Below are 11,548 nucleotides of genomic sequence, written 5' to 3'. Positions count from 1 at the left end.
ACCTACCATGCATCCGTAGATGTCCAACATATCCTTCCTTCATTTATGTATCCAAGACCAATCTCTTGAGGTCATGTTCCTAAAGTGATCCACCATGCAGTCTAATATAGTGACCTATGCGTCCAGCTCAACCCTAGGTGTCCAGATTGGTCCAACCATGCAACCAAGTAGTTTTTTTCCTTGACCAAAACTTGTGTCACTGCTTCCAAGAAGTATCATAATTTCCCTTGATAAGTATTTCCCTTGTCTATGAGGTTTGAGCTCAACTCACTTCAACTACGCTTCCAACATTAGGATGATGAGTTGAATCTTCTCAACTACACTTTCAACCTTAAGATGGTGAGTTGAATCTTCTCAACTATGCTTTCAACCTTAGGGTGATGAGTTGAATCTTCTCAACTATGCTTCTAATATTAAGTCCTACTCCTTTCCTACTAACACTTAGTCAAATTTCTTCTTCTCCAAATGACTATGCATTCAACCCTTCCCCTTCAATCTTCTTCTACTAACACTTAACCAAATTTTACTCCTCCTTTTCTCCTAGTCCAATGCATGTCCTTCTCCTATCAGCTTTCATAGGTTCAAAGCATAGTTTGAATACTTAGCCAAAATTTTGAATCCAATCTACTACACTTCCAACTTTTGCATCCTAACCTTTTCCTCCCAATACTTAACCCAAATTTTCTCCTTCTTCTCTTCTAGTCCAATGCATACTTCATTCCTAAGTTCAACCGCATGGTCCCAACACTTATAAATTTTTCTAAGTTCCATTGCTTCCTTCAAAGTATAGTTTGAACATTTAGTCAAGTTCTTGCCCTCCAAATTCCAGCATGCGTTCCAATTAAGCATTCTTAACTCCAATGATTGTTAAGTGATCTTTTATACCTAAGTGAAGGGAAAAGAATTTGAGGGCTTACACTTCAGCTCATAGAAAATGACCAAAAAAGCTCATTGAAGGCACAAAATTCATGGTTTTTTTAATAAGTCTATCAGTGATATATTTTATTAGCTATAAACTCCTATCAGTAATAGAAGTCTATCGTTGATAGTCTCCTTTTATAAAATATTATTAGTAATAAAAGTTTATATCATCGATAGACTCCTTTTTTAGATAGACTTCAATAAAAACCACAAGAAAATCACAAGTCCCAAATGAACACATATGACATTAATAAGCTCAATGTTAGAACATCCCTCTTTTATAATTTCAATTCAATTTTTGCTTCTTTTATTTCAACTTGAATTTTTTCTTACTTTTTTGGAGTGACTTCCTACCCTTCACCATGAGATAAAATAGGAGAACTACTATCCCTGATACACTTCTATCACAAATAGAATAAGATTATTATCACTAATATTTATGTTTCATTTATATGATTCTATCAAAAGGAATATAATAATCTATCAGTGATAGTACATTATCATTACTAATAGGTCTCTATCTCTGATGTTTTTGTATCCCTAATATGATTCTATTATTAGAATATAATAATCTATCATTTATAGTATACTATCACTGAAATAGTATATTTGAATCACTAATATGATTCAATCAAGGGATTTAACAATCTATTAACGGTAACACACTATCACTAATAGACTTCTAACACCAATATTTGTGTATCATGATAGACTTTAATGGTATTAGAGGTTATCAATGATAAAAATCTATCGGAATTGACAATCAAAATAGAGAATTAATCATATTTTCTTTTTTACCTGTGCTGTGATAGAAAGTCTACATTCACTATAGACTACCTCCGTTTGTATAATTTTTTAAAATTTTTAATTTTAATGATAACAGAAGTCTAGCCATCAGTGATATAGTTCAATTATAACATAGCATAATTCTATCAATGAGTCACCGTAATAACAAAAGTTTATGATGGATTCGCAATACTCAAACTCATCCCCGCTCCAATAGGCGTCGGCACTGACACCAATAGTTAATACATGTGATTCACTTAAAGTCTAGTTTACAGTTATAGATCCTTTCACTAGTGTTGTTACATTTATCTAGCTTATGCATAATCCTCTTTTTGTGGGCTTTTTTACGTGATTTAAAGGCATAAAACTTTTTCAGCTTGACCCTAAAATTAATGTTTCCTAACTTCGGTAACATTTACAAAATGTACAAAATCTAAACTTGTGACAAGAAAGAATATGTTGATTATCATACAAACACTTCAAATATCGAAGAATTTATGGGGATATGAAATTGAATATACGGACCCTGCATCTAGTTGGTAGACCATCATAAACCAAACATGCGTTTCTTGCTACTAATACTTGTGTATAAGCTAAGACTTCAAACTTTTGCTTTCTTTGTGCCTGTATTTGAAGCTTCGCCTTTACGCTTTATCCCCAAGAAATGCTCAACCTGAAAATAAAACGACCAACTTATATTAAATTAACATGACAATAAAAAATTGAGGTGAAAGAGTCATGAAGTAAAATAAATATAAACAAACAAATGCTAATACAAAGGAGGTGTTTCTGTTTGGTATGCCTAAAAAGTTCAAAAATGAGAAGTTTGGTAACAAGCCAATTGAAAGTTTGAATGACCATATGCTTAGAGTGCGCCAAAATGAAATTCAGATATTAGAGAATGTATCGTTTACTGTTCAGCATGTACGAGTGAAAATGAGATGTTACTACAATCTACACCGATTCAAAAATGGAACATATATTACATCTTCTCAAAAAGGAAAATAATTTGGCATAAATTTGAAATCCATTAGATTTCTCTCTTTTTTTTTTCATTGCAGAAAAAACTACGGAAAGAAGGGGTGGTAAGTATGAGATTCTTTAACGGAATGACAATATAAAAAGAATGAAATGTTTGTGTTTGGTTTAGATTTCACAAAAATGGGATTTGAAAACAGCGTAGGGTAGAGGAGGTAGTTGCTGAAGTTGCAAACATGAATAGAGAAGCAACTGACAAACTTGCCTAATATAATAATAATTGTTACTGGCAAGAAATTAGGCTCTAAATATGTTAGAAACCCTCCCATATTGAATATGTTTCCAATTTATAAATAGCTACCAACTCTAGAGAATTTCTTCCGTAACATAAAAATTCAATAACAAAGAAAATAATAGAAAAGGATAATACAAGAATACTCACTTTTCTGTCACCAAGCATGGGTGTCAAGCCGCCTGGGAGATCCTTTTCAACTGTAGCAAAACCACTTCTTGGATCGCTCGTTTGGCTAGAAACATCGAAGAACCGACAAAATAGTTATAAACTGAATCGGTAAAAACCAAGTTACAAGGAAAAATACTCGTTCAAATGAAAACCAAGCATACCCAGGTTTAACATGGCCGCTGAGAACAAGATAAGGGGTCTTTAATTGTGCTTGAGCTTCCCTCATTCTCTCTACTGATAACGAAGGAGTATCAGCATTCTTCATCTGCTTCAATTTCAACTCTTCTTGGTATTGCTTCATCCGCTTTTCTTGCTTCATTTTTCCAGGTCCCTTGCCATGGAACTTGTGAGAGAGTTGACGAAACGACTCCTTTGGAGTCATCTGGTGCAGTAAAAGGACACAAATGGGAATAAAAATCTCCTTGATTATAAGTATAGGAATATTATCACCATCTACAGACCCATGGAAAGGATAGACCAGTAATTATAGTCAAAATCCATTGAAATAATTGAAGATAAAAATTTAACAACTACAGGCAGAAACCCTACACAATCAGCATAAAGATAAGCATGTAGAATGCCAACAACTCGGAAATGAGAGATCCATATTTAAAACAATTTGAATGTGTTTGTTAATATTGTTTTCTGGTGGAGGGTGCATTTTATTGTTTGAACAAGATATAAAGAAAGGGCGAGCATGACCTAGGTATGGCAATTTGATAACAAACACATTTCCCTAGATGTTATTCTAGACATTTAAAAATAAATCGATTTATTTTAAGTTTCTAACTTAGCACACAGCTCCTCACTATGCTACCAGTAAAAGTTTTATAATAGGTTTGTCACGAAATACACATTCTCAACTTGCAATCATCATCTGTCAATCACCTGGCATAGGTCTTCTGTGAAATTAACACTACACTTTAACTACACTTTTGCTACACTTTCTCTATCTCACATGCATATACACCCAGAGCAGGAGAACTAATTCCCAATTCCCCTAAACCCCACTAGAAACAAAAAGTCTACCATGCATCACCAGGAGGCACAATGACTACGCCTCTAATATTAAAACCAGTAAGTGAATATGTGATACAAGTAAACTAAATATGAACGGCATGGCTAGGTAAATTATAGAGTCAAGCTAGCTTACAATTCTCCCAAATTCATCAGTCCTCTCAATGTGGATCTCCTTTTTGTAATCCACCAAAGAAGATAAACGGGATTCCTTTGACTTAGATTCTTTTGGTTCATCTTCATCTACTATACCAACAAGTTTGCTCTTTCTCTTGTCCATGTTTCTGCCACCCCATTCAATGCTTTCCTTCAGAGTTCCTCGCTCTTTAAGCAGCTTCAGTGCACTGGATAATCCCTTTCCAACAGGAACTTCATGGATCGTTTCATCGGGAGCTATTGCCTCGTTTTCCTCAGGAGTGGTTTCTTCTTTGGCAGTATCTTTGACTTCAGTCCATCCACCATCTTTATCCTTAATCTCTTCATGATATTCTTCTTTTGGTACTTCATCATCATCCATAAAGACATCTTCCTCCTCTGGTTTATGAGCATCTGATGGAAAAAACCTAATGTTAATCTTCATGGTTTTCCTCATTTACTTCATTTTTCGAAAACCATATATGCAATGGTAAAGGTTTAAAATGTGACATATCCATTTAGTACAGAAAATAGCACGTCAGAATTTCTGTTTTGCCTAAATCAAGCAACAGCCGTTAAAACTCATATTTAGCAAGCACTTGAAAAGAAAATCCTCTTCGGGATGATAGTGTAATTGAACATCCAAAAAATGGGGCAAGGCAGGAAGCCTGCAAGAACCATTAACAAAGCCCAAAGCCCAATGAGGTGGGGGAGGGGGAAGAGAATAAATACCAACAAGTACCCTGTGTTCAAGATTGATTGAGGGACTTATAAGGGAAGTCAATGTGAACAGTAATACGTGGTACATCAAAAAAAGGACCAAGGAAAATGATACCTTCATCAAGCTGGAGACCCCAGACAAATTCTTCCATTTCTGTAAATACAACCTTATTTTCCTGCAATTCTCCAGCTTTTGTGTTTTGATCATCAGTTGTCTGACTGCTAGTTGTCGCTGTGGCAAGAAGAGCAATGGCTCCTGGTCCGGATGCTGCCTCCTGCCTCTTAAGAGCTAATTTTCTTGCTCTATCCAACGACTTATAGAAATCTTCATCATCATCTGCAATGAGCGTATCGTCGTTGTCCTCTAATCTGACAGAGCTAGTTTGAACTAATTTTAGAGATCTTGATGCCTCATCTGCTTTAGCATAGGCTGACTGATATGCATTATGTCGCATTTCTGCCTCAGATTTCTCTTGTTCCTCTTTTTGTGCTTGCCTTCTAGAACCATTTCGAGAACCAAGGTCTCCAACACCCAATCCAGCAGAAATTGCTTCCGCTTCAAGGGCATCAAGATCTAGCTTTTCCTTCTTTCGGAGGGATTTCTTTTTCCTGGGCTTCTTAAATTTAAGCATCTCATCTTGAGTGTAATAATCATGTGAGACTTTTGTTGATGCATTAAGATCTTCAAAGTGCATGACTGAATTAGATCCCTGTAATCTTCTCCGAAGCTGTCAAAGAGCAAAAAGATTGCGCAAAGAGCTCAAAACGAAGTCAAAGATTAAAGAAGCATCATAACATACTGAACTATTTCCAATCATCATGGGTGGGAAGAACGTAGAATACAATAATAATTACTGGAATGACAGTAGGAAGAAACTCATTAACTCAAAATGGAGAAACAATCATCATGTGTTCAAAGACAAGTTCAAATTACCTCCTCAAGCTTCTTTTCTGCATCATTATTAAAACCTCCTCTTCCATCTAAGGTTAGGCCCTGCAACACAAATTCGAGTCCTTAGAGAATGCTTATGCTCCGATTCTAGAAATGGTTCATGGTAAAGATCATGAATAAGACATCGATGTCCTTATGTAAGTTCATAGAAATAGACAGACAAAAGAAAGAAAAACAGAACACCTCATCTGCAGCTGCTGGATCATCATACTGTGGAAGCATCTTCTTCTCGCCATAATTTTCATCATTAAACCTATAATAGAAAAATGGATCAGAAGTGAGGCAACCTACAGAACAGCTCACAAAGCACTTAACTAAATGACTTACTTGTCATCATAAATGCCGGTTTTCTTTTTTGCTGCTTTATAGGCCATGTCTCTCTGCTTCTGTTCTCCAATTTCGACATTCTCAAGTACATCTACGTCTGAGGCATAAAAATATATAAGTGAACTTTGGCCCAAGAATTAAAGAAAAGAACCAACGTATGTTACCTTCATTAATGTCGCCATCAGCTAAGATATTCTGATCCTTAAGGGTTAAAACAACCGCACCACCTTCTAGTACTTTGTCTATGCCATGGAGTACTTTAACTCCAGCTAGATTATGATTATCTGACAATTGAATACAGAATTAGATAAGCTGCCATTATAGAAACATCAAATAATCTCTCTCTCTCTACCTCTTTTTCACTTCTAGGAATCCTCCCTTGCCTTTTTGAAGCATACATACCTCTTTGGAGCTTTAAAACCACATTAGGTTTTAATTCAGACATGGAAGAAGTAATAAAAAGAAAAGAGAAAGTGCAAGAAAAGAAGGGGGCGAGTAAGAACTCATACTAGTTGTATCTTCTGGTGCAATATCATCATCGCTTACACCTTGATCAATGTTATCCTGAGAAATTTCAAAATGTCACAATTACTATCACATGAGTGTTGTCATTATAAAAGAAGAGACTGCAAATGACTCAGTATTATGCAGTTAACTAACTTGTTCCTCAAAAATCTTTGAGAGCTGCAAGGCTTTCTCTTTTTCAGAAAGTTTCTTTTCCTCAAGTTTACGACTCCTTTTAACCCATGCTAAAACCTCAGATTCTTCAGTTTGCTTCTTTAACCTGTCTTCTTTCATGCTGCATCAAGAATTTCAATGAAATGTAGCTTTTAAGTCAATTGAAGTATCAATTACACAGAAAGTACATTTACATGTAAATTCCCAGTCACAACATAAAGTCAGACGTTCACTTTGTAGGGTGAACAAAACTTTAAACCGCTTATTATGACGAAAGAAGTATCCACAGACCATCATAGCATCTAAGATAATCATATAACCCTATGTCCAAGAGAGCACAGTATGTTTTCAGTAATGTTAAAAAGTTTTTAGTTATGTAACAGTGTTTTCTTTTTATAGGAGGTTATGTAAGAGTATAAAAATCAAGAACTTCTGGGTCCCTTATCTCTAGAATTTGATCCAAGACTAACATGTGCTAGTATTTAATCATGGAAGATGCATGATCTGAATACGTATTTTGGTGTTCCCATCACAATATTTTTTTTGGCAATCACAGTCTCTTCTTGATTAACCTCATCTGAGTTTTCCATAGGAATCCTTGGTGAGGGTTTGCATCAATTATTTTACCATTTATTTTCTTTTCAAATAACTACCTATGGCCATCTTTTCAAGATGATGTTGGTCCAGCTAAAATGTGTAGAAGGAAGTAAAAGCCTTGGTCATCAACATTATTTGTTAACAAATAAGCAAGCAATGTAACTATATCACTAAAATTTTCCAAGTTAAGGCTAAAATTTCTCTAAATAGAATAAAATACAGATCAAACACAATTCCATTGATTCAAGTTTAATCTACCGAAGGAAAATCTTATGATCAGATTATAATGAGATAAAGCAAAACTGAGTGCAATCTACATGGTCAAAATCTGCTTGAACACACTTCATTGTTCATTAATACCTATCCATGCACTTGATATTCAAATATATTTACACAAAATAACATATATATAGAAAGTAAAGGGTGAATATCTACTCACTTCCGAATGCGCTCCTCAAGCATAGTCGAAGACGCATGAGCTCCAACTTTCAACCCGTCAAAATTTTCTTCACCTCCCAAATCCTGGACCATGTTCCCTTGATCAACATCTCTGTTCCTGTTATTATCACCATCACTTTCTACCATATAATCCTTACCCTCATCTGCAATCCAACCAATTCTTTCCTCATCAATTTTGCTGCCAATTCCTTCTTTATCTTGTGATTTCTCCTTGCTTTGATCTGTTTTCCTATCATCTTCCAAAATTCTCTCTTTTCCTCTGTCCTTGTCAATGTTCCTATAGCTTTCCTTGTCCTCTTGATCTCTGTGTTTCTCTCTCCCCTTCTCCCTTTCATTTTCATTTGATCGGTCCTTGTCCTTGTCCTTCTTCTTCCTATCCCTATCCCTATCCCTATCCCTGTCTCTGTCCCTGTCTCTGTCTCTCTCCTTTCCCTTCTCTTTGTCTTGTCCTCGAACATTGTCCTTCTCCAGCTCTCTTTCCCTCTCACGCTCTCTATCCTTTCCTCGATCTTTTCTATCTCTCTCTCTCTCATATTCTTTCTCCTTGTAAATCTCTCTGTCATAATCTTTGTCTTTAACTTTGCTACCCCTGCTCCTTTCTTTCTCATGCTCATCTCTATCTTCCTTCCTCTTCTCCCGACTACGAACTCGATCCCTTTCTGAATCCTTTGCCTCTTTCTCCTTTTCTTTCGATGCATCATCACTAGATCTCTTAGATCGTTCTCGATCTTTACTTCTATGGTCTTTTTCCTCCCCTCGACTACTCTTTCGATGATCCTCACTCCGATGTTTACTTGACTTTTCTCCTCCACTATAACCAAAGTCATCATGTCCTCCTTCCCCACGCTCTCTTGCCCAAGCGATATCTGGACCATTTCTTTCATCAGGTGCGGATGACCGTTCCCCATCCATCTGCAAATATTTAATAGTTTGCCTCTAAATTTCCATTAACACCTAAAAAGTATAAATTAAACCAGAAAGATATAGACCGAAGAGAAAATTGGAGCAAACTATATCAACAACCAAAGCTAAATTTTAGAACACATTGAGCATTAGTTAAAAACATTGAATATGTGATACTAGTAGGGGCAGTCTTCATAGCAAACAATGACGGAACGGTGGGCATAGAAAATTACATATGAAGCAGAGATGAGAGGAAAAATAATGTAGCTAGTTGTTCTGTTTTTAGATTGTATGTACGGGGTTAACGTTTATGTTTTATCCTTTCCCTCTACTGTACTGTAAATGTTCTAGTATTTAGAGGTTATCCTCGGTTAAAGGGTAAAGATGGGTTAGTTTCTCTCTATTCTTCTAATTTTTATTTGAAGTATTCTTTGAAGTTGAGATGTATACTATTTCTGATAAAATTGAGAAGTACGTAGGAGGGGTAATTGTCACTATACTGGACTAACTAGGATATGCAACATGCAATAATGAGGTCCCACAATCTATCATGTACAAATTGGTTGGCAAACCCAAAAGCTCGATCAAACTCTCCCCAACATTCCATTAGTAAAGCCACTTACCTCAAAATTAAATCCCACTATTAACAGAATAATTCTCCTTTGGCTTACCCAATCTCATCCTAAAGCATACACTTAAATTAGTATCAAAATTTACGACCTAAACACATACTGTAGTTTCACTCCAAAAAACCTTAAAGAATTTGCCCAAGCTATCTTAGATCCAAAACTGCTCTAAACCTATAACACGATCCAAACCTCAGCATAATGAAATTTCAGAGATTAAAGCCCAATTTACAATATTAACTTCGATACTTACTGGAAATTCCCCAAAACGTAAACTTTTTCCGGACAGCACGCTAAAATCCTCCAAATCCTGAATTTAAAGTCAAAATAGCATGCGTAAGTCGAAATGGAGCCAAAAGAATCGTGGGTAATGAAAACAACCAAAGGATAAACAGCCCACCTCCACACGGCACTATTGCTGGAAAACCAAGCCCCAAGAACCCACTATTTTCTAATCACTGTCAAACGGCGCTTGGGCAACGACGGAGAACTGTGCGCAAGTGAGGGAGAAATTGAGAGGAAGAAGATATCAGGAAAAAAAGAGAGAGAGGGAGGAAGAACCAAAAGAGATGGAGAGAGAGAAAGAAATCACCCACTCACCGGCGTGACGCGGCAGCAGGCGGAGAAGGGCGGAGCCGCGGCGGATTGAAACAAAGAGGAGGAGTGCGGCGTCGGAGATGGGGCGTGAGAAAAGTATGGAAACTGGACAGATGGGGACCTGCGCTCGTGATGGGAAAAGAAAACCCGAGAGCAAGCAAAACCGGAGTAATTTGGATTAATTGCTCATCCGTTTTAAAAGTCTAAAATGGCAAATCATCCCATTTTTGGGAAAAAAAAATATCAAATACTCTTTTACGGATGTCATGATCACGTGAAGTTAAATTATTGTCCTTTTTTCTTTGTTCTCTTCTTCTCCAATGCGAGAAATCTTCCTCTATACATCATTTTCTTCTTCTCCAGCTTCTTCTCCTCTATATGTCTTCTTCTTCTCCAACACGATAAGTCCATACGAGCAACTCCGATGTGAGCAAGAGACGAGAGAGAGGATTGATTTTGTGAGTGATGAAACAAAGAGAGAGCAAGATGAGCCAGAGCAAGAGACATAATGATTTGTGAGTAAAATAAGAAGAGAGAGCAAGACGAGCTAGAGTGAGACATATAGTGTGAGTGAAAAAAAAAAGAGCAAGACGAGCGACAGCAAAACTACTTTTTCACGTGTGCAAGTATATTTTGGTAATTTTACTCGAATTTGACATTAGCAAAATGTCATTCGGCATTTTTTCAAAAATCGAGTCATTTCACATTTTTTGCCTAATTTTTGGGTCATCAATCCGATGGACTCGAGCACTTTAATATAGAAAATTATTTATTGCTTGCTACACGAGAAGCTTTTAAGAATTACGAAGGATCCATATAATAAATATTTAATAAATTATTGAATGACGTATTAAATAATCAATGGAGGTAGTACCATAATACTAAAAATTTTCCCAAGGGAGATGAGAGAAAGGATTAATTTTTGACTTTTTTTTTCCAATTTGTGAGGTGTGGATCGAACCTCTCCAAGTTAATAGTACAAACACTACGTTTTCTATGTTCATAGCTAGGACTTTCGACTTTTGTTTATGTCATATTTAGTGAAATTACCTAAAGAAAATATTGTGCATGCGGATTGGGTCTCTCACTTTTATGCTTCCACTTCACTCTCTCAATCTTCGCTCTCTTGATCTCGCCCCTTTTCAACGAAAACCCACAAATCTTATACGCCAAACTCATGTCCCTCGTTCTCATGCCAACACTAATTTTTGCCCGAAAACCATAAATCTAGCCGATAGAAAAATTTTGCAACCCAACAAACCCACGCTCTAGCGAAAAATCACACATCTGATGCTCTGATGACCTTTCATACCCCTTTTTAACAAGCCCATGACCTCTCCCGTGAATGCACGACACTAAAGGTATTTTGGTAATGTTGGTTGATGATGA

General features: G+C 36.3%; 1 protein-coding gene across 2 annotated transcripts; it reads right to left on the bottom strand.

Annotated features, from left to right (window-relative positions):
- Positions 1-2,084: 2,084 nt before the first annotated feature.
- On the bottom strand, positions 2,085-10,342 carry LOC120079740 (SART-1 family protein DOT2). 2 transcript variants are annotated; one of them, XM_039034097.1, is made up of 15 exons: positions 10,163-10,342; positions 9,963-10,052; positions 9,816-9,872; positions 8,014-8,945; positions 6,960-7,098; positions 6,809-6,863; positions 6,464-6,583; positions 6,300-6,396; positions 6,156-6,225; positions 5,955-6,014; positions 5,136-5,748; positions 4,302-4,714; positions 3,310-3,530; positions 3,128-3,212; positions 2,085-2,380 (listed from the first exon to the last, which is right to left on the bottom strand). In XM_039034097.1, the coding sequence occupies exons 4-15, from the start codon at positions 8,943-8,945 to the stop codon at positions 2,309-2,311; spliced, it is 2,877 nt and encodes a 958-aa protein (XP_038890025.1). In that variant the 5' UTR covers positions 9,816-9,872; positions 9,963-10,052; positions 10,163-10,342; the 3' UTR covers positions 2,085-2,308. The 2 variants fall into 2 exon arrangements, with proteins under 2 accessions (XP_038890025.1, XP_038890026.1); XM_039034098.1 differs by lacking the exon at positions 9,963-10,052.
- Positions 10,343-11,548: the final 1,206 nt, after the last annotated feature.

The sequence above is a fragment of the Benincasa hispida genome, chromosome 6 (assembly GCF_009727055.1).
Source record: "Benincasa hispida cultivar B227 chromosome 6, ASM972705v1, whole genome shotgun sequence".
NCBI classification, from domain to species: Eukaryota; Viridiplantae; Streptophyta; class Magnoliopsida; order Cucurbitales; family Cucurbitaceae; genus Benincasa; species Benincasa hispida.
Note: the sequence above shows the minus strand (reverse complement) of the source record. Positions and strands in the feature narration are given on the sequence as shown.